The sequence below is a fragment of the Stenella coeruleoalba genome (genome assembly GCF_951394435.1).
Source record: "Stenella coeruleoalba genome assembly, chromosome: 18".
Classification (NCBI taxonomy): domain Eukaryota; kingdom Metazoa; phylum Chordata; class Mammalia; order Artiodactyla; family Delphinidae; genus Stenella; species Stenella coeruleoalba.
In genome coordinates this window covers 66577787-66601445 of record NC_137164.1, presented here as the reverse complement: position 1 = coordinate 66601445, position 23659 = coordinate 66577787, and the positions used below count along the sequence as shown (strand labels likewise).

The following is a 23659-nucleotide window of genomic DNA, read 5'->3' as shown; positions in this document are numbered from 1 at the left end:
GGTTTTTATGCCAAAGGATAAACTTACAATAAATGCAGATTAGAAGCCAACTTTCAAAAAAAGCCTAAATACTTAAACTTTGTGGGTTGTTTCCTCCACAGAGATGTTTCACCTTCATGGATAGGGGCTTTGTCTTTAAGCAGATCAACAACTACATCAGCTGCTTTGCTCCTGGAGATCCTAAGGTAGCCTGTGCGCACGTGTGCACGTGTGTGTGTGTGTGTGTGTGTGTGTGTGTGTGTGTGTGTGTTACACACTGTTCTTTTTGTCTCTCTGAGTGACATCTGGATACCCACCTGTTTCTCTTGGTTCACATCAGAATTTTCTTTCAGTCCCAGAGGCACTATTCATTCTCCTCTCTTGGAGATACTAACTAGTACTAACTAGTACTTGCATTAATGTGTGAGATATTAAGGACACAGTAATTCCATATGCAACATAAATACCTGTTGATTTTTCTCATAAATACCTTAAATGACTTCTCAGCTGCAAAACTAAAAGTGTATGTGTTGCAAATCATAGTTTATTTAACAAGGTAACAGAAATAACCATGTAGCCTTTCTCTGCTAGAATTATCTGTCTCTTCCCTTGCGTGTCTATTTTAAAGCTCTGCCTTACGCATTTTTTTATTGCACTGAACCTGTGCCTATAATTATAAGCTGCCTGAAATCCTTTATTGAAGTAAGAGGAGCATAAATCATAAATGCCCTAAAAGTCAGTGGAGGACATTGTTTAATGAAATGTGTTCCCAATTTTCAAACAAATCCCTGCAGACATTCTGAAATCTGTAAAATAGCCCAGAGCCTGCAGCTCTAAGACAGGGAAGAGGCTAAAGACGAGTGTGTGATTCCTAATAGGTTTTTCAGGAGGCTGTATAAAGTATCCACTGAGGCATTTAACTTACGGCTAACCATATTTTTCCTGCAGACCCTCTTTGAATACAAATTTGAATTTCTCCGTGTGGTGTGCAATCATGAACATTATATTCCATTGAATTTACCAATGCCATTTGGAAAAGGCAGGATTCAAAGATATCAAGGTAATTTATCTTTAAATATATTAATCCTAGTCTTTTCAGAAAGAGAGCCATTCATTTTTAATAAGAAAAGAGAATTAGTTCACACATGACATTCAAATTATCTGATATTTTTCATTGATGAATTGATTTTTTTCTTGTTAAATTTCCATTAAAAAAAATTGATAAAATGCTCTGTAGGAACTTATTTTTTTTAGCAAAATTACCAGACTACAGATCATGCCAGTGTGCAAAATTACCAGACTACAGATCATGCCAGTGTGACTCTTTTTCATTGAAAAGTTCCATTGCTTAAACAATAGTAATCCATTTTATTTACTGTAGTTTATTTTTATTTGTTTCACTTTTCTTTTTTCTTGTGAATTAGCTTTTCTTTCACCAGCTGTGGAGTCAAATGACACTCCTGTAGGTAGGTGTGGGGGGTGACGCTTGCTTTCTTGCATCTTCCACCTTTAAAAGAAAAAGAATGCAAGTGATTGCTGAAATGCTTACGTATGCTATTCGTGTAGGCATTTGCCATATACTTGGATCAGTGTTAAAATTGATGATAAACCAGTGAATTTGTTCTCACTGTAGCTAAGACATTGCCACAGCATCCCCAGGAGTCATCTGGTTTTTTGCTCCTGGGGTCACTAGGTCCTCTAGGACGTTTCTTTAAGAAGTAAAGCAAATAAACAAAAAGCTCTGCTTCATTTCAAAAATGTATTATTCCACCATTTTCATAGTCCTTGTTTATAGCAGTAGCAGTAACCTATGTCACAAGCAACATGGCTTTTCACATGCTTTTTATGTTTGCATGCTGAGTCTTTATTAACTGTTCTGTATCCTTTCTGAGTTTGAAGAGAATTAAGCTCATAGAGATTTCTTTGTCTTCACTGAGTAAGTCAAATGAATCAAATTCGTCTCTTGGATCTGTCAAGTAATATCTAGCACCTTGTATGTGCTCAGGATTATTTATGCTAAAGGAGAGAAAAAGTGGAAGGATGCCACCAAACTATTAATGACACCTAAATCAACTGACTCTGAAATTCAGAGAGAAACTCACAAAGGAATTCATTCAGAGACATAAATACCTTGCCTTTTAAAGAGCAAGAAGGGGGACTGTGGCCTGAAGTCGGCGGTCATGCATTCAGCAAATACTTGCTCAGCACCAACTCTACCTAGCCTTGGGATAGAGTTGTAGACAACAAGGATGAAATCCCCTGCTGTCTTACCTGTGTGAAATATGTAGGACATGAGAGAGTGATAAGTGCTAAGGAGAGAGAAATAAAGCAAGGGAAGGGGATAGGAAATGGGCTGGCATTGAGATCGGGTGGCCAGGCAAAGCCTCACTGAGAAGGCAACTTTGGGGTGATAATTGAAGAAGGTGAGGGGTTGAGCTCCTGGGCTGTTCAGCATCCCCCATCCAACCCCAGCCCGCCCGCCTGTCCCACCCTGCACTGTTCCCCACATGCCGGGCACACCTGCTGGTCCCAGCTCCTCACACATGGCAGGCCCTCCCCGCACTTCTCAGCCTCACATAGCACTTCCCTGGGCATCCTGTCTTCCTCCTGGCCAGTCACTCAGCACCTCCCCTGTGGGCCCAGCGAGGTCTCCCCCTCGCCTCTCCCAGCACCCCACCTGGAGTGAACTGCTTCCTACCCTGCACCCCAGACCCTCCTTCACCCCACCTTCAGTTCCTAGCCCACCTGTCCTTGGAGACTGTGACCATTTTCCTCTCACCTCTCAGGGTGCTGAGGATAGCTCTTGCTGCCCAGCGGTTGGGCAGTGAACATGTGCTAATGTCCATCTTCCCCACTGGCCCAGGTGTCTATCCTGTAGAACCAAGTGAGGAGTGAGGAGGAGACCCTTCAGGTACCCCACAGACTCGCACAAGCTCTTAGTAGACTGTCGGGGTATTTGGCGGCTAGAAGGGCTGCCCTAGGCAGGTGGTGGGTCAGCTACAGATAATTTCCATAACTGCACTGATAGGAATAAAGTTTCGTGTTTTTTTCAGCATCCTCCTTCCTCTTACCCTTCTCACCTGCTCCTCCACTCTCCTCTCTGCACATGCACACGTACACACACACACACACACACACACGTGTGCAATTAAACCCATAAATAGTTTTCCTTCTAAGGGGATCATGTGAATTCAAGCTGTGAACTGTCTTTTCAGTAAACTGGACTTAAAAATCATAAACAGTGGACATGAGCATTCTGGAAAGATGAACGCTCTTTCCCTTCCTTCTGCTAAAGAGTTCATAGGACTTGGGTCAGACTTTGAGTAGGTTTAGAAGCAACTAACGTGGCATTAAAGTTAAAGGAGAGGCCTATAGACTTTCCTCTAACAATGGATTCAGTATAAGAATTTAAATCCGAGCCACAGCTTTCTGGATAGGTGTATTTCAGCTTTAGCGTGTGATGCTTAGCTGCTTTTATTTACCCTCCCTCAGTAGGTTTCACGTCTGCTTATTATCTCTTTTCCAGAAGAGCTTTCAGTCTTGTCACTTAGCTTGCTGATGACTTACTAGTTTGATTTGGTGCTTTGTCCATTTTAGTTCTAATTTATATCAGTTTTCTATTGGCTTTTTGAGGTAAAGAAGTTTTAAGAGTATATTTTAGAAAATTCTAAGTCAAATAAGATCTTCAGTGATAGCAAAATAATAGGTAATATGGTAACTCGTTCATTTTAAACACATTGTGTTTTAATGGGCATATATGGGCATTAATGACCAGGAAATCGATAAATGAACTCATGTAGTGAAGACCATTTTAATAGACCACCTATATTTATTCTTTAATTACGTGTCTCTTATGCACAATTTACTCCCCCGCAATGTTGTCAGTTACTACAATTTTATTTTTAAATTTCATATCAATAACAAAATTACATTTGTAATATAACATGCTGTCCTGTATTCTAAAAATTGCTACTAAAACTATTCACTAACTTAATAATTATGTAGGATGTAATACTTTTTAAAATCAAAATCCAGTGCATTTATTTGTATTTAAATTTTGTTTTCACTTTGGAGTGCAGAGCAGTATTTTAGGTTATCAGCCCTTTCCCCTTGGAAGCCAGATGTGACCACCTGATGACACACACAGGGGAGGCTGAAAGCAAAGGATGGGCTTGGTTTTTATTTTATTCAAAGAGTGTTACATCCTTTCTAACTAAAGCGGTTTCTATCCTCATTTCAGATCTCCAGCTTGACTACTCATTAACGGATGAGTTCTGCAGAAACCACTTCTTGGTGGGACTGTTACTGAGGGAGGTGGGGACCGCCCTCCAGGAGTTCAGGGAGGTCCGGCTGATTGCCATTGGTGTGCTTAAGAACCTGCTGATAAAGCATTCTTTTGATGACAGATATGCTTCCAGGGTGAGTGTTCTCTAATGGAAGGAAATATGATTGATAAGTGTCCTTCATTTTGAGTAATATAAAGAAATAAGCAATTAGAAAATTAGTGGTAACAGCACTAAGACTTTCTCTGTTTATACAATAAAATCTAACAGCAATCTTTATAGGAAGGATCCAAATACAGGAGATGGCCAAGTGCTAGCTCAGTCCATCGTTAAATTCTGAGTCCGGGATAAACTTACGCTTTGCGCCTTTGTTTCAGAGCCATCAAGCAAGGATAGCCACTCTCTACCTGCCTCTGTTCGGTCTGCTGATTGAGAATGTCCAGCGGATCAACGTGAGAGATGTGTCTCCCTTCCCCGTGAACCCTGGCAGCGTACGTAAGCGCATTCACATAGACACAGCCTGTATTTGCTCCCTGTGGCTGCCCTAACAAAATGCCGCAAACTGCCTGGCCAAAAACAACAGAAATTTATTCTCTCACAGTCAGAAAGCCCGAAGTCCAAAATCAAGATGTCAGCTGGGTTGGTTCCTTCTTGAGGTTCTGGGTGAAGAGCTGGTTCTACGCCTTTCTCCTAGCTTCTGGTGGTTGCCCGAAATCCTTGCTTTTTTTAGCTTATAGCTGTATCACTCCAATCTCTGCCTCTGTCTTCACATGGTGTTCTCCCTGGTGTGTGTCTGTGTCTCTGGTGTCCTGTTCTGTCCTTATAAGGACACCAGTGCTTGGATTTAGGGCCCACCCTAATCCAGGATGACATCATCTTATCTTACATCTTAATTACATCTGCAAAGACCCTCTTTCCAAATAAGGTCACATTCTGAGGTTCAGGGTGGATATGCAATTGGAGGGACACTATTCAACTATACACGTCTCCTCTTTTTGTGCCCCTAAAACCATAATAATCTACAGTAGTCTTGGTAAGTTGCATTTCTGGCTAAGACGGAGTCAGTCAGTAAACCTTCAACTCTTGTTAAAAATCATTATAGGGCTTCCCTGGTGGCGCAGTGGTTGAGAGTCCGCCTGCCGATGCAGGGGACACGGGTTCGTGCCCTGGTCCAGGAAGATCCCACACGCCGCGAAGCGGCTGAGCCCGTGAGCCGTGGCCTCTGAGCCTGTGCCTCTGGAGCCTGTGCTCCGCAGCAGGAGAGGCCACAACGAGAGGCCCGCGAACCGAAAAGAAAAAAAAAAAATCATTATAAAAAGCCATGCTTTCCTGATGGCTTGTTTTCTTATAAGATTTCAGGATCTTCTTTGTGTATCCAACAAAAAGTTATAGAGGAAGGAGTTTATTTTGTTTTTTTAAAAAAAAGCATAGTTCTAACCTCCGTGCTATAAGAGCTCAGTGCTAGCCCCGGTTCTGATGTAACATACTACACAGTCTTGGAAAAGCCACCTCTTTGGGCTGAAGTTCCTCTGTAAAATTAGAAAGATAATCAGACTAGATGTTGGGGGGCCAGGGTGAATGACCCCACCTCCCCAAACTGACCACCTTAATTTACTTTAGCTTTATGCAGTCATTTAAAGATATACTGGAAATTAAGTTGACTGAAGGATGATGCCAGAAATGATCTCAAAGTGTTTTGGTTGGAGACAATCTGGCATTAATTTGGATAGGTGTTAGCAGTTCAGCAGTGCCCTTTTCCTGTTTATTCTGGACCCGTGAACTGGCTCCATTGTTCATCTTGCCACTTTGTCATTACAGCATACACCGGGGGAGCTCCCTTGTGTGTATTTCTGTCCCTTTTCCCCCAACAGTGGTGCTTTGTCCTGTTTTCCATACATCTCCTACGTGATGGTGCATTGAGATGAACCGTGTTTATAGAATAGTTTTTGTAGTTCCAAAGAGCGTGAATGTTCACTGTCCTTACATGGAATGCACCACACTAATCTCACCCTCTACAACATTGTATTTCACATGTGTATTCTCTAAATTTGTCTGCTTTTCTAATCGGAATAAGTAATTCAGGGTGTAATGCTACCTATCTGTACTGCTTCAATCCTGAGAAAAATGAACACCAGCTTTTGCTTTGGCTTTCATGAAAGTAAAATCCCTTTTATGACATAACTTCATAATGAACATAATTTCTCCACTGATTGAGAATTCAGACGAAGCACCCACCTTGCAGAGGTTTTCACTGCTGCTACTGTGAGGTCACTGTTGCTCATTTGGGAAGATTTCTGATGTGAGAGAAAAAAAACAACCTTCCAGTTAGAAAGAGCACATGGGGCTTCTTCTGAAGGAAGAAACATATTGAAATAATCTACAGAAATGTTGGGCATCAGAGCTCTGGAAAGGGAAGGGTGCTAGACCTCCTGGGGAAATACAGGACTTCATGGGCCAAGGTTTCTCCGCCCGCCCCAGACCTGACGTGCCCCGTGCTCCCTCTGACCCGCACACCCCACCTCCACCCTGCGCTGTGCTCCTCCCACTCAGGCACGTTTAACATGCCAGGCTGTTCTGTCCTGTTCTTAGGCTCGCCCTCACACTTGCAAGAACTGTTGGTGAATCCTTTAAAGTCATCTTCAATTGTTTCTTGTCTCTCTCCTTCTCGACAGACTGTGAAGGAGGAATCCCTTACTTTGCCAGCCGTGAACCCGATAGTGACACCGCAGAAGTCTGGGAGCTCGCTGGATGCCAGTCTGCACAAGGACCTCTTTGGTGCCATCTCTGGCATTGGTAATGCTCGGGCTCTGACCTGCTTCTCTGCAGTCTAATTCGGAAAGCATCTTTAATCCAATCATTTGTTAGCTTTCAAATCAGAACTTTGAAGTCTTGAGTTTCTACTTCAAATATTCTTTTCCTGATTTTGCTCCTCAGCTATGAAACCCCTTAACTCTACACTGAAATAAAGATCTCAGATTTCAGGAATAACACATGTAGTACACTTAACCACATATTTGTCCTGTTTGCTTTTTGTTTAATGCATGTTAATTTTTCATTTTAAATCTTCAAACTAGATTGTTTATACTTTTAGGAAAAGAATATCTTTGCAAGTGTGTGTGTGGTGGGTAGGATGTATTTGTAGTGTTAACAGTTTAGATGAGATGTGACAGACTAATTGCTGATGGAGATACTGGTTTATGGCTAGAATGCAGTCCTGAAATCAGTTTTCTAAAATCTTCTTTCCTACAATATTTTTTCTATCTGAAATAATGTTAGAGCAGCCCCCATGGGGAGGAAAACAGATGGCATAAATCAAGATTCAAATTGAGTAGTTTTTCCATAAGAAAATGCATGAGAAATGTATTTATTAATACTCTGATTGAGCACACGTGCCAGCTCCTTCATAAAGATAATGGTACAAAAATATATATATATATCTTCACAGACGCTCACAGGCTTATGCTGTCTTCATTTCTTCTCTTTTACACCACAGTTTGAATAAATGAAGCATCCTGCTGTGGCTAATGCTTAGACCACCCAATAATGGAACTAACTCATAGGGCAGAATAAAGGGCAGTCCTTTTACCTAATCAATCTGCAGGACTGTGGTTCATTCTGAGTTTATGTCCTTAGCTGCTGTGTTGTTCTAGTTGCTAACGTGGTATTTCATGTAGGTGATGAAACTGGCCAGACTGTAAAATTGGAAACCTCATACCAATGCTCAGATTTATCCCATAATGCCCATACCAGTCTTTAATCTTACTTCTGTTTCTGTGTATTTTTCATAGTCATACTTACCTCATTTGGCGTTGTAAAGATGAAAGGAGTTAATTCATACAAAACGCAGAGCCTGGCACATGGTATTTCCATTGCCTTTCTCATGGGGCCCTCGCTCTGTCTCCTTTGCCTCACTCTGTCCACAAGCCCAGCCACTCTCTGGGAGTGGGGAAGGGGTCCTTTCAGGGGCTTTGTCTGCAGCGGTTCCCAGCAATGTTTTTAAAGTCAGACAGATGTGGCTTTAGATCCAGACTCCACCATTTACAATTGCCATGGGCAGGGTGTCTCTCCTCTTTACCCTGTGTCCACATCTCAAAAATAGAGTCGTGGTGAGGGATGAAGAGCTAGTTGAATGTGTGCAGTGCTTGGCAAGGTAAACAGTGTTATTATTTGACTGCCATTATAACAAGCACAGTTCTTCAGTGTTATTCATGCTTTGTGATAGACTCTTAGTAGCCTAAATCTTAACTCTCTGTCCTCTCTGACCAGTATTCTGTAGGATTCAAGACTTTGTGGAAATGATGAAACTAGAATGAGGTGATGTTTTGACTCTGACTTGATTCTCCAATTCCACATTCACCTTGTTAGGGTTTGGGGTGCCTTGAGAACATAGAGATGAGCCGAGGGGGGTCTTTAGCACAACTTCAATGACGTAAATGGCCTTTGATTGCTCTGTGTTCATGGTGAAGTTACAAAAAGTTCTCAAGGCTAATTTTGTCCCATTTCATTCTTTCTTGAATTTCAAGATCTGGATCCACTTTTCATGGGAATTCACCACAATAGATTTAATTTATACTCAGGCTTTTATCTATGTTGCCCCCATCTTTAAACACTTTAATCCTTGTTTCCTTTTAGAAATGCCTTCCAGGAAAGCAGCCCCCACCTTTGAACTGGGTTTACTAGTTGTTTTCTGGTAGCTTTAGCAATTCTTCTTTTATTCATCAAGGAATTTCCAGTTAGTTTTAGTCCCAGTGCTTATCAAGAGCTGACTTTCTCCTTACGTCTCTTAAGGAAATTCTGTTTCCACACTTACTGAGAATGTACCCTCAGCGTTTTTTTTAATGTCTTTGGAACATGGTGCATGAAAATTTCTGAAACCGATTCATTGCTTGGATAAAAACTACTCAAAGATTACGTTCATTTTAGGGGCTTCCCTGGTGGCACAGTGGTTGGGAGTCCACCTGCCAATGCAGGGGACATGGGTTTGAGCCCTGGTCCAGGAAGATCTCACATGCCGCGGAGCAACTAAGCCCGTGCACCACAACTAGTGAGCCTGCACTCTAGAGCCCGTGAGCCACAACTGCTGAGCCCGTGTGCTGCAGCTACTAAGGCCCGCGCACCTGGAGCCCATGCTCCGCAGCAGGAGAGGCCACCGCAGTGAGAGGCCAGCGCACCGCGGCAAGGAGTGGCCCCCGCTCGCCTCAGCTGGAGGGGGCCCAGGCACAGCAGCGAAGACCCAACACAGCCAAAAATAAATAAATAAATTTAAAAAAAAATTACATTCTCAAGGCATGCATTCTTAGGCTCAGGGTTCCTTTACCTACCTACTCAGTGTATTGCATTTTGCTGTCTGTACAAAGGGGAGAGAGTTGAACTAAATTTCTTTTAAAAGTTATGCACTGGGCCAGGATATTAAACACACACACACACACACACACACACACACACACACACACACACACACACACACACACACCAGGAACATAGTTCTACTAAGCATGTTGATTTTTTTTTTTTTTTGCGGTACGCAAGCCTCTCACTGTTGTGGCCTCTCCGCTTGCGGAGCACAGGCTCCAGACGCGCAGGCTCAGCGGCCATGGCTCATGGGCCTAGCTGCTCCACGGCATGTGGGATCTTCCTGGACCGGGGCACGAACCCGTGTCCCCTGCATCGGCAGGTGGACGGACTCTCAACCACTGCGCCACCAGGGAAGCCCCAGCATGTTGATTTTGATTTATTGCATTTACATCTGTTTGCCTTAGATTAGAACTCTTGTTCTGGAACTGAGCCTAAAACTTTGAGAATTTAATGTCTAATTTTACTTTACTGAGAGCCTTTTTCTCCTGAGTTCTGTGTTCTACACTAAGTATGAAGTCTGGTTATATTAGGAAGACGATAGTTATAATTTGGTCACAGTGCATGTTTCTTTTCTCTCTGAGTATAGAAAAAGGCCCCTGGCTTTTTCATAGGGTTTTTACCTGTACCCTGTGGCAGTCAATCACACCGTTCCTATTCTGGGTAGGCGCAGCCCCTGGCCAGTGGTTTACGTGTTCCTGCCTGCACTCACATTTTCAGATTCCCTTGCCCTTCTTTGCTTGATATACTTAATACACTGAACTGGTTTCAGAGATGGTGGTGGATAAACCTGAGAGTTAGGGGCGGGGAGAGGATTAACTTCGAGATGTATCAGCCCATGGCAGCTAATTTGCAGGCTGAAACCCAAAAAGGGCCTGCCTGTTCTGAGGTGCCAAGGAAAGGCATCTCAGCAGCTTGGGGGTGGGAGGCTGTGCTTACAGCTTGCTGCAGCGTGGCGCCGAAAGTCTTGCACAGTGTGCACTGCCAGCCCAGCCTTGCAGCCGGAGGCATGCCTTTTGGTTCAAGCCAGAATGTGCAAGTCTAAGAGTCATTTTTACTTATGTGATTTATTTAAATCTTATCTAAGCAGGAAGTCGATCTATTACTTTTAAAAATTCCACAGTATTGAGGTAGGGGCTGACTTCTCCCTTAAAATGCTATTTTTTTCAACAGATGTCACAAATTTTATTTCCAAGTTAGATTTCCTTTCTGCTTGTAACTGTTTATTGCAGAGATTCCCAAACATTCTCAATTCACAGCACCCTTATTAATCAAAGTAATTTTTCATGGAGTCCCCAAGGCCAAAAGAAACACCTAATGGTTCTGTTTATTAGGTACTTAGGGCCAAATAATAAGTACTTATAACCTAACAACTTAGTAGGCATTTGAAAACTACATACATACATAAAGAAAAAAATTTTTATTTTTACTAACCACGATTCTTACTAATGGGTTGTGTGTGCCTGTTGGGCGCTACACGGCTTCTCAAATTTGGAATCAGATCACTCACCAACATTCTCATTTCCTGTTCCACACTGATTTTCACCCAGTACTTGCATTTTATCATCGCGACCACCAAATACCGTGCTTCACAGAGATATGACATCACGGAAAGGAATGTAGCACAGTCGGAGGTTGAAACTACAGTTTCTGGCAGATGTCAAGTATCGCTGTGTTTTCCTTGAAACTTTAAAATGTCCCATGACACCCCTCAGAGTTTTCTGGGGTATCTCAGCCCGCCGTTTGAGTACTGCACGTTTATTGCATGGTTTAGTTTTTTTTTTTTATTTGATAGTTGTAGGTGAATTTATCTTTTTAATTTTTTGAAGTCTTTATTCTACCCTAGTCTGAACCAGCATGTTCTCCTTTAGTCTGAGCAATCCAAGGTGGTTTCTCATAAGTGAATTGATGGTTATGTCTGAACGTTTCAGATTAACGGTTATTTGTATCTCAATCTAAATGGCCTGGTTCTTTACAGGAGAGGTAATTGAACGAAACTCTTGAGCCAGCTCTCACAGGAAAAATAAGTGCCAAAGAAGCAGTTTCCCTTATTAAAGTTCAGTACTTCTTTTTATTTTGTTCTGTCTCACCAAATCTTTGGTCTTGGCTTGATTTCTGTTTAGCTTCTCCGTATACAAACTCAACTCCAAACATCAGTAGTGTGAGAAATGCTGATTCAAGAGGATCCCTCATAAGCACAGATTCCGGGAACAGCCTTCCAGAAAGGAATAGTGAGAAGAGCAATTCCCTGGATAAGGTAATTTCTTTTCATGTAACTTAAGTGTTTCTTATAACTAATGGATTTAGCCCAAAGTAAACATGCTTCATGTTCTAGTGTTCAGTAAGGATGACCTTTTTTTTTTTTTCCTTAAACAACTCAGTTAACCTGGGGTAGATGATCTCAGAGTATGGTCTAAGGATGGAGCCCATTCCCTGAAACCCCCTGGTTCCTGTTGTAGGATTTCATCAGGGCAGTGTTTACAGTGGAGCACTTTGAGCCAGTGGTTCTGGCAGCTTGAACAGGTAGGGAAATCAAAATGCCACTTGCTTAGAATCCCCACGGTCTGTGTGCCAGGGAACACCAATTATAACACAGTTACCCATGCGAATGGGCGTTGGATCCGAAGCTGGCTCCAGAAAAGATTAATCAGTAGTACAGATGAGGCAGGGATAAGGCTTTATTTGAAATCACTCTATTCATACTGTGCCCCCAGCACAACACATCCTCCTCATATTTAACTATTGTTTTCTTGAAATACCTAAGTTTGGAATTTTGTGCAAATGGATAAAGCTTGGATTTAAACCTGGAACCATGATAGTAGATTAGTCTCACCTCGGCCACTGTTTTCCTAAGTTATTTCAAGTTATAGACAAGTTATGTATAGGTTAAGTTACAGGTTTATGTACCAATAAACAAGTGATTCTCTTAGGGATGTATTCCTAGTTCTCAGAAACGTGGAAGCCGCCCTTCCTCGGGGTCAGGTTCATAACCTTACCGCGGTTGTGTGGCCGACCTCGCCGTGATGACCCTCAGCTGCGGTTCTGTAGCCGTCCGAGCATCTCCGCGCAGGTGTCATGACCTGTCGAACTTTTCCCTTGACCCTGACATGCCTTCGTGCGTAGAGGGAGAAGCTGCTCAGAAGGCACTCGGCTTGTGTCATACGCGGAGCTGGAGAGGAGGAGAGCGGCCAGTCAGCCAGGAGACACCGGGTCACCATGGACTTCTCGCTGCTAACGCTGCTGCCTCTGCCGGAAGAGGCCCCACAGGCGGCACCCCTGCTCCCGCTGCAGGGAGGCCTGGGCTCTCCCAGCGGCACTGATGAAGTGGGTGGGCGGGAGGTACGCCGGCACCACGGCTTTGCCGCTAATTGCAGTGTGTCTCTTCTTATAATAAAAATACTCGTGTTATGTTATTAGTTAAACCTGATTAGTATATATCTTTTCCATTGCCCACCAGTACCTTGAATGAAAGATATTTTTTCACTGATCTTTCTGCTTTGGTATTTGGCAAAAAATTTTCCAGATTTCAATTGGAAATATAACTTTCAAGATTTTAAAATTTCTTATGTTTTTTAAATGAGATGAGATTCTTGTTCTTTTTTCTTTAAGTGAATGCTTTGAACATGGTGTGAACCTGCTGTCTAGTGGCAAAGCTGCCCTCACCCTGCGCCCTGAGCTTTCTGAAGTTTGCAGTGTTGAGCTGAGCTGATGATGGCGTGATCTCATCAGTTTAGGGGCTTTGGTGCTGCTGCACTGAGGTGTCCCTGTTTGTCCCTATCGGGCACCTGCCTGTGGTTTTCCCCCAGGGCTGCCCCAGGATGTAACGGAATAACAGTGACTCAGCTCCAGGCTTTAGTGGCTGGTCCATAGCAGCCCCTTGGACTTAATTTTCTGTTTTCAGCCACTTGACGGTTTCCTGAGGATATGTTTGGTTTGGTACTGTCTTCTGAATCATCATTTCTCTTTGATCTTAGCACGCACAGTTTTTTGCATGAAGTTTTGCTTGGCATTTCGGCACTAAGCCGGCAACTACGACTGGTTTTTCAGTTTGAGAGGTCCGTGCCTTCTGGCTTGTCCCGGCAGAGTGTGCCAAGGAGACAAGACAGAGCTTCCATGGATTAACACTTGTGTGTATTTGGTGACGGTGTGCTTGTAGTTCGTTGACAAATCATTTATACCTTCCAATTTGTATGATTTGACTCAATTCTAAGACTCTTTCTCTTCCAAGGGAGAAAAGTGAACCTAATTTTGTTTTACCTGTAACGAAGGAGAAAAATCACCTCTGTTTCCTTCTTCAGCACCAGCAAAGTGGCACTTTGGGAAATTCTGTCGTTCGCTGTGACAAACTTGACCAGTCTGAGATTAAGAGCCTGCTGATGTGTTTCCTCTACATCTTAAAAAGCATGTCTGATGGTAGGTAAAAAAATGAAGGTACCTGTTTTACTTTCCTTGTTTCAGTATTTGGTTTATTTTTTAAAAATTGTAGTTGGTTCAAAGTGTTTAAGGATTTAAAGGGATTTTTTCTCTTGTTTGAAATACATATTAATTTACTGAATGTACTAGAAATAAAAGTCTTAATTTGGAAATTTATTTTCATTAATTATTGTATTTCAGAAAGAGTGCTAAAATGTGAATGGCGTATTTTAAAAATTTATATTAAGCTCAGACATACATCTTCACTAAGGGAGACAGAAGCAGATAAATGAAGTAGCTTTTGATTTTTTTCTTTTTAATTTCATTTGTCCAAGCAAACTTACTGGCAACTTGTATAATTTTATTAGTCAGTCTCTTGAATTAGAGAATGTAGTGTTGGTGACCTAAGCAGCTCTTCCATTTACAGTGTGTGTGACATTCCTGGCTTTAACTAGAGGTGGGGTGTGTTTAGTTTTCTAATGGAAATAGTGGTATTCTGGTAGATTAAGCTTCTGATTAAGGGTTTGACAGACACATTTTTAAATAGAAATGACCACAACCATTCCTGCTTTATCAGTACCATTTAAAGCTTGTAAACATCCATGGCAGGACAGTTCCAACTCTGATTTAGTGATATAAGCAATCACATGAAACTGTGCCATAGTATAACGTCACAGTTCTTACCTTGGTCAAAAATCTTCTTAATTTTCCTGTAACAAATTAGGAAGGGTACTGTGAGCTTCATTAAGGTCATTGAGAGAAGACAAACTCTTTTGAAAGTAAAATGCCATTTTTGGAGACCTGAAGCCCACTTGTCTGGTGGCAGGGGGTGTGGGCATTGAGCATCCAGGGGAAGGTACTTCTGCTGCAAATAGTGTTTCTTTTGTATCGAGCTTCCATTTCAGCAGCACTAAGAGCCTGACCTGTAGCTCAGAAGTTAGGAGCAGCATACGATCCTTAAAATGCTTTGGAACTGGAGGATTTTACTCTTCTGTCAGCTTGTTACTTTAAAATAGCTATTTTGAAAAACACAAACAGACAAGATTTTGTTTTGTGAATGATGACCAAATACAAAAGCCCCAGGCTCTTATTCTGATTTTTCAGTTAGAAAGTTGAAATTCTTCCCATTAAGTCAAACGTTCTCAATTTTCATCCTGGTAGTGAGTTTCAGCCAGCATTATAGTCCTGTTTTTCCTTTATTGAAAGTTTTCTTTAAAATATTTTACATTTCAAATATTAAATGTGATGTGTAACTAGAAAATAACTTTTTAAAAAACAAATATACAAGAAATTTTGCATCCAAGTGAAAGTTACCCTTTAAAGTCAGCCTTTTGGAAGGCCAGGCACATATTTAAAAAATGCAACAACTTCTTCAAAACAGTTTTAGAATATCCTTTTTTTTTACAACTACTGTTGTTACACTTTTTTTCCCCTTTATAATTAGAATTTTTTTGTGTGTCTCATTTAAGAAATCTTTACCTACCCCCCAGGCTCTGAAGATATTCTCCTGTATTTTCTTTAAAAGCTGTATTATTTAAATTTTCACATTTAAATCGTAGTATCTACCAAGCATTGGTTTTTGTGTATAGTATGGGGTGGGGGAGAAATTGCCTTTAGAATAGTTTACCAGACAGATAACCAAAATCAGTTGTGTAACTAGCTCTGTTGCTACTCTTTCCTTTATCCCACATTTAATGCGCACCTTGTACACACAGGGCCCCTCACCCTCTGTGCCTTCTTGTGCCTCCTTTCTCCGTAATAGAGCTTAGCTCTATCTTCCCCCCTCCTCAGCCAATAGCCAGAGCACAAAGCAAGGACAGGCCACGATGGTACCACCCGGCTGGCCAGCTGGTTCTGTCTGCTGGCCTCAGGTGTCTGCAAGTTGACCCCGAGGGGCCCAGCATCCGGGGAACTCCCTGGGTTCCCAACACACCAGCCTCAAGTAACCAGAGTCCGTCCCTCTGGATTCTAAACTTGAAACCCCCAAGAGATGGAAGCTCCCCGACCACCCTCTGGTCTAAGAGGCTAGCCGTGGCTTTCAAAATCGGGTGCACTTGATTTAAATCGCCATTCCACCGGCCTTCTGTCAGCTGGTAGTTGGGAGAGTTACTTAGCTTCTCTGAGCCTTCATTAGTTCATTTGTAAATGGAAACTCTGCCCCAGATCATGGTGAGGATTCGATGACAGGATATATGTGAAATCATGAGACCTAACACAGTGCCTGGTGCATAGCAGGTACTTGGTATGTATCCCACGGCTTCTCCCGCCTGTCACTGTTCTTGACAAGTGTAGAATAAAAGTCCGTTGCCATGCATCTTCATGAGCCTCCAGCATCTCTGCAGCCAGCCTCTTGCTCATCTCAGGCCCCAAAGACTCCGTGGCTTTTTCCCTGAGAGAAATCTTTTAACGCATTTCTCAACTTCAATGTAAAATGTGAGAAGGCAAAAATGTTTAACGATCACTCACTAACACTCTTTGTGCAATGTCGAATGGTTAAGAGTCATACACAGAGAATGCTTCCTGTAAGTGAATTTGTAGGATTTGCCTTAACTAAAGATGTGCCCAGGGGCTTCCCTGGTGGCGCGGTGGTTGAGAGTCCGCCTGCCGATGCAGGGGACACGGGTTCGTGCCCCGGTTCGGGAGGACCCCACATGCCGCGGAGCGGCTGGGCCCGTGAGCCACGGCCGCTGAGCCTGCGCACCCGGAGCCTGTGCTCCGCAACGGGAGAGGCCACAACAGTGAGAGGCCTGCGTACCGCAAAAAAAAAAAAAAAAAAAAAAAAAAAAAAAAATAGAAATTAAGATGTGCCCAGTTGCTCTTGATAAAGAGCAGGTGTGGTTCTTAACCACTGGTACATTGTACCATCGTGCTAGGAAATAGGAACTCTCATACACTGTTATTTGGAGGGCTATTTGACAATATATGTCAAATTTTAAATGTGCACACTATTAACATGGCTAGTTCACTTCTAAGCATTTCTCCTTTAGATGTAGTTGGACGAGTGTGCAAGGACGCATGTAAAAAGGATTTTTACCGAAGCATGATTTATAATAGCAAAGAATTGGGGGGAAGAGCAAGTAAATGTCTGTCAGTAGGGGAACTGGTTAACTCAGTTGTAGTACATCCATGGAGAGGACTGTTATGCAGCTCGGAAAAGACTGAGATAGATCCAGGCTTAATTGCTGAATTAAAACTCAAAGGGCAAAACAGTGCCTGTAGGATACATGCTTCCACTGCAGTGTGTGTGTGTGTGTGTGTGTGTGTGTGTGTTGGGAAGGGGGTACATGTAAGAATTTTCAACAGATTCTCTACTGGGGAGGGATTCTGTAGTGGGTAATTTTCTAGTCCATTTAAGAGCACATTATGTATAAGTTAAATAGGTACCATGCAGGGCTAGATGATGCATGCTGAAATTAAAGTTCAAATATAGCTTCTTCATACTGACTAAGCCTGTTGTACATGTTACCCATTATAATAGATTAGTCACTGTGGTCTATCCTTTGATCAACCATAAAAGGGGGCCGAGGAAAGTTTGGAGGCCTACACTCTGAGGTCTCTTCCCATCTTATAATGTACGAAATAGGCATTATAATTCTAATCAAATAAATGTTTACTTTCCAGATGCTTTGTTTACATATTGGAACAAGGCCTCAACATCTGAACTTATGGATTTTTTTACAATATTGGAGTGAGTAGTTTCGTCTTTGCTCATTGACTCTTTTGATTTTTCCTGGCTAGTTAAGAGGTGTGAAGAATACATGCACCGACAGTTGAACCAGGAATGCAATATATATTCACATCCACACTTATCCTTAAGCTCTTTCTCCTGGACCTAATCCCAACACCCACTCTCAGGGGCTCATGACGCAGTGGACAGCGACAGCCTTAAACGATTAGATATGTGATTATTGTAGATGAGAGGTTACTACTTGGGTGTATAAGCCATTTTAATAAAATAACACAACATTTATTAGCTGAATTCGGTGGGTGATACTCAGAAACTGAGACATAAAAATCACTACAATTAAAAAATATGTAAAAGTGAAATCTTAAATACAGTCTATATTATTTTATTACTTTAGTTTAAGTTTCTGTTTTCCTTTAAGTTTTTACTTCCAGAAACACGAATCTACAATCCCTTATCCAAAACTAGTGGGGCCAGATGAGTTTTCAAATCCAGAATTTTTTGGATTTTTGAAAAATTTACATAGAGAGTATATTCCGCAGCACCCCACAGTCAAGCACATGATTGTTTCTGCAGTAAGAAGTTATTTCTGTGTACTATGATTGTTCACAGTAGTAGGTTAAATCATGACCAGGTAGCTTTACCTCTGTTAGTTGGGGTCATGATTTGCTGCCAAATGTGTTTGCACGAATTTGGGGCAAACCCATGGTGTTCAGAGCTTTGTGCATTTTGGAATCACGGTCTTGGTCCCCAAATTCATGGTCACTTCCTCTGCTGAGTTAAAGGTGGGAGTTATCACATGTGAGACAAGATTCTAGTAAGTTCAGAAGAACTTACTAGACGTTGTTTTAACTGACTCTTATTAAATATATGATGTTTTTTAAAAAAAAATCAATGTTGTAAATAAAATACAGTAAAATAAAACAAAAAAATACATACTTGATGTCTGTAAGGAACCAGTCCATTTACTTGAATGAAAAAAGAAAGCTCCTTACATAGGCTGAATGAGAACGGTATAAGCAACTTGGAACAGTGCATGTGGTTTCCACCATGCCTTCTAAGGCAGATGTGGAGTAAATATCCACACCCAGAGTCAACAGTCAATCCTGTCGGTCCTGGGCCTTTCTTCTGTGTTGCTCAAACCAGCCACCATGGCACTGATAGCAGCACAATATGCGGCCTCCCTTGCGTTTGATCATTTTCTCTGGGTTTAGAGGGACCTTCCAGAGAATTTCTGAAAACCAGAAGTAAGGGGCTAGTGGTAGATGTAAGAGCTTATTGAACATGTTACTGTAAATGGGTTTAAACAAAGCCATGTGTCAAAAATAATTTTATCTCCAATGACTTTATCGCTCCCTAATAATCTTTCATTCTCTCCGCAGAGTCTGCTTGCACCAGTTCCAGTACATGGGGAAGCGATACATCGCCAGGTACTGTGGGAGTTTTAGTTTGAAGTGTTGTGTCATTCTCTGTGTTGCTTGGATCCAGAAGTGTGGGAACTGTCGTCTGTGGGGATTGGCGGTTGTAATTCTCATAAACCGCCATGAAGACAGTGGCAGATCTTTGGATTGCTGCCATGAAATCTGGTGGCATCTTTCGCCTATGTTCCTACGTTCCTTCTGTCTTGTTCTGTCTCAGGCATACCTCCTGGAAAGATTTTCCTCCGTGGCCTGTTGCTGCACTTCTCCACTTCCTTCCAAATCCTCCCTCGTGCTCTGTTCCTTCTGTCTCCTCTTTCTCTTCTCCCAGTTCCTCTGGCTTTGTCTTCCCTCTCTTTCTTTTTTTCCTTCCTCAATGATCTCTCTTTCCCTTTTTCGCTTTCAAAGGTCCTTTTTTTTACCATTCCACCTCCCAACTTACAAAGAGAGTAATTTCTCATCTGACCACTTTCCTCCTTAATGAAAGAATGTTTTCAGTCCATCTCAAATTTGTTTGGACTGCCACAAAAACCATCTCTAAAATTGAGCCTTTTCTCCTCTTTTTCTGAATAAGCTGTCTGTGCCCTCTGTTGCTATCTGACCAGAACTCTCTGTTGAGTATCATAGACCCTCACTGCCCTGTCCCAGCCATCCTCTCGCTTCCGCGCTGAGTTTGAGGAGAGCTGGACACTCACTGCTGATGGGCAGCCACGCAGCTCCTTCTCTGGAGGCTTTCCTCGGACTGCCTCTTGTCGTTAGCGAGTTCTTACTCCTTCCCTGTTGCCATTCAGTGTGCCTGTATTTGTTTTCTTCCGTTGCTGTGTATCCTGTGATAATGTATTCATGGAGTCTTGGTCTAAGCATCCTATTTTTCTATTGTTATTGTTGCTAAAATTTAATTATAAGTAAACATATTTATGTTTTAAGAAAAACTTTAAAATTTAGTTGTCATTGAGGTTTTTCTCTTATCTATAATTCTGCTTTACGACAATGAAATAGGAAATAGATTTTTAAGACTTTCTATTTGAGTGTCAAGATTTCGCTCTTTATGCTAACATTGTTTTTTTCTTGAGATATTTGAGAAAGTTTCAGAATTCTGTTTATGTCAAATAAAAGTATGTTTTATTTTAAAAAGCAAATTTAGAGAGACTATATTATGCCTTCTTCCTATTAATACTTTCTATTTTTAATTGAAATGTGGTGGCACTTAACGTTCTCTAATCTTAACTCTTATTTTTTATCGTAACAGTAATTTTTGCATTTGAGTTTTTTGGGTACTAAATGCAAATATATACAATGTGTCCTTATACAATAACTTCATTCTTTTTGACTTTGTCCCATGAAGATGGGCAAACAGTATATTTGGAACAGAAAGACACTGTGCTGGGGGAGCTTCACACCCTCTCGTGGTGTCACCCACCTCACAAGATGGCATTTGGAAAATGTTGTGCAAATAGAATAAAAAGCCTCAGAGCTGAACACGGTGAATGTGAAAAGCTGAAGATTTCTGCCCCAACAGACTATTTTGGAATTGGATTTTGTAAAGCAGTTAACTTATTTTTTCTATGTCTCTAAATTTAATTTTTTTAAAGAAAAATCTTCTGACTTCTTAAGCACCCTGTATATATTTGCATGTAAAAGTATGCTTCCTTGGACTGTCTTAAAAATAAATGGGCATAGATAGGTGGGGTGGAGGATGGTGTTACTTCATAATGTGCACAGTGGAAAGACGTGCCCTGTTTTATAGAAAATTGCCATGGTCTCTGCTGCACATGGAAGAGATCCTGAGTGATGATTTAAACGTTGTCAGTGTTTGCCCTCCGTGGTGGTCCAGTTCTGTGAACACTGCGCCTTCTCATTGTGTCACTTTGAAATCACCCAGCAGCATGTTGCCCGATGATATTCCATGCATGTCCTGTTCTACTCCACACAATAACACAGTGAGGGAGACGGTTGGCTACGGGACGGGGGACAGGTGTCATTCCAGCGCTGGTCTCATTTTTCATCTGCTCTGGTGATGGTACACAGTAGGAAGTTAGCTGTTTGATTGCTAATCCAATCACTTTTCTATTTTCTTCACTTGACTGCTGACAAGTCTAACAAAGGTTGTGGCTCTTCTCCTCCTTTCCTGGGTAAGAATAAAGGTGTTAAACCGCCTCATATAATCCTTCCCATTGCATGTTTGTTCTCTGTTTCTTCCCATGTATTATTTTAACTAAAAAAATTTTTTTTTGCTGTTTAATAACATATATAATCCAAAAAGATTCGTGGTGTTTTGGCTGTTGTCCAAATGCTGGTCATTAGCACCACATTGGACTGATGCTCACCTTTTTAAAAAGTAGCATCTCTAAATGACTTTCCAAAGCCGAAAAGGTCTCTGCTTTGGCCTGGTTTTTGCTCCTTCGTCTTCAGATGCTTTGCTGTGAACTCTGCCAAGTGCTGCTGCCTGTGTGTGTCTTTGGCTCCTCTGGCCCCAAACAGGCTCCTCTGTGCTTAGTCTGTGCGTGGCCAGTCTCCTTCGTGCTGTGTCCTGGCCTCACTAACTAATGCTCCCCATCTCGCTGCAGTGTAACAAATCTAACTTTTGCTTCTATCCCATTTCACTCATGTTGCAGGAACCAGGAGGGGTTGGGACCCATAGTTCATGATCGAAAATCTCAGACATTGCCTGTTTCCCGTAACAGAACAGGAATGATGCATGCCAGATTGCAGCAGCTGGGCAGCCTGGATAACTCTCTCACTTTTAACCACAGTAAGTCCCATGACACACCATCGTAACAGCCAGCCATCCCATGTGACAGTTCAGAGGGGAGAGCCCCTGGCCACACCACACCACATCACCAAATCGACTTTTCTTCCAGCTCAGAGCAGTAGGATGAAGAGCTCGTGGCGCAGTTCCCTTCCTCGGAGGAGAATGACATAATGTGGGACGCGGTCAACTACAGCACTAGACCTGAAAGCCTAGACCCTTTGCCCCACGCCATCTGCTTGGTGTTTTTAAAACAAAATCTGGCCTGATAGCCAGACATTCTCTGATACTTTTAATTTAGTATTTTGATTTGTTGCCAGTGGCCAACTTATCATCAGTTTTCCCCATGTGACTCCCAAGAACATCTGGGGCAAGTTCCTGACCCCATGCGTGTAATTGATCAAGCGTCCACATTCTGACATTCTAGCCCTGAATGTATGTTAATCGTTAAACTGCTGTGAAACCGTAAAGCCCGTGAATCAATGTGTGAGGGTGTGGAAAAGCCAATAACAAAGTGACTTTTTCTGTGTTTTCAGTGTGAGAAAGATATCAAGTGTGCTTGGAATTTCTGTAGACAATGGTAAGATTTAATCAGGTTGAAGTCTGCTTATGAGGCCGCTTCACTTGCAAACCGAGACTTCTTGTTCATCTCGCCTTCCTAACTTTGGGGCTTCCTAACTTCACAGTAGAGACTTTGCCAAAACATGGGAGCATATCTTTAATTTAATTTTATCAATTGCCAGAGGGGGCGTAGCATCATGTGCTGTTTCTAGAAATCTAAGTGTTTAGTCTTCTTAAGGGTTTCTTGAAGCAGAAAACCTAAAAGATATCAACCATGTAGCACTTTATAAACTAATGTCATCATTTCTGTCAGTGGTGTGTTCTCTAAATTGTCCCATCTTTGCTCCAAGCATGACATAGCTAGTTACTGTTGTGTCTGGACAATTATTTGTACTCATTGCAAGCAATGTCTTTAATTCATGGTTAGTAATATCTTCTCATCATTTCTAATCATAAGAATTCATTCCATTCACTGTGATTTTCATACCTCTTTCTTAGTACAGGCTAAGAGTATAGACAATATATTCCTGACACCTTAAACTGAAAATAGTTCAAAGTAAAAATGCTGAGGAATCAAAATATGGCACCTTCCCACTCTTCCACCCCCAAGAAAGTTAAATGTAGTGGGTACAGTCTCTCTTTATAAAATTCAAGGCTTAATTTAAATCAATATTATGTCAGTCTGCCACACACTGAATTGGTAGGCTTCAAATGCTAGTTCTGGGTTCTATACTTAGCTGTGGAATGTGCGTTAGTGACACATCTAAGGCTACAGAACTTGACTTTTCAACATCTTGTCTGTTAGGGCTATTTTAGCTCTGCAGACAAAGGGTTTAAACAGACAAAACAAGGAGTTTCATTATTTTTAGTTTTCATTTCCTATTTAGCAAAGAGAAATCAAATTCCCACTTTTTGCAAGACTTGCTACATTGCCTTTGCCCAGATAATTTATAATACAGGGACTATCAGTACCTCACTATCAGTTGAAATAAATGCTGAAACTTTAAAGCACTGTAAAAAAAAAAAATCATAAGCAGACCAAGGCCCCGCCTCCAAAAATAATCATGTAGGAAACAGAGAAAACAAACAAAAATAAACTGAATGATCAACACATGAATAAATAACCTTAATCCACCAAGATATGCAGCAACCCCTCCCTCTGCAAATGGATTTCACGGTGGTGGTTTGAATTGGAGGAGAGAGACAGCTGGCTGTGTTC

General features: G+C 41.7%; 1 protein-coding gene across 19 annotated transcripts in view; it reads left to right on the top strand.

Annotated features, from left to right (window-relative positions):
- DOCK9 (dedicator of cytokinesis 9) overlaps positions 1-23659 on the top strand; it is a 297694-nt gene that overhangs the window by 211626 nt on the left and 62409 nt on the right. For 6 of the 19 annotated variants that reach the window (XM_079902765.1, XM_079902766.1, XM_079902763.1 and 3 more), the window contains exons 29-39: positions 102-185; positions 928-1039; positions 4220-4398; positions 4640-4753; positions 6935-7055; positions 11738-11871; positions 13913-14027; positions 17649-17715; positions 19095-19142; positions 21016-21144; positions 21746-21882. In XM_079902765.1, the coding sequence (XP_079758891.1) occupies positions 102-185; positions 928-1039; positions 4220-4398; positions 4640-4753; positions 6935-7055; positions 11738-11871; positions 13913-14027; positions 17649-17715; positions 19095-19142; positions 21016-21144; positions 21746-21882 (1240 nt within the window). Of the gene's footprint in view, positions 1-101; positions 186-927; positions 1040-4219; positions 4399-4639; positions 4754-6934; positions 7056-11737; positions 11872-12737; positions 13072-13912; positions 14028-17648; positions 17716-19094; positions 19143-21015; positions 21145-21225; positions 21263-21745; positions 21883-22415; positions 22460-23659 lie in introns of those variants that run through there. The other 13 variants (XM_079902758.1, XM_079902754.1, XM_079902755.1 and 10 more) reach the window with 6 other exon arrangements.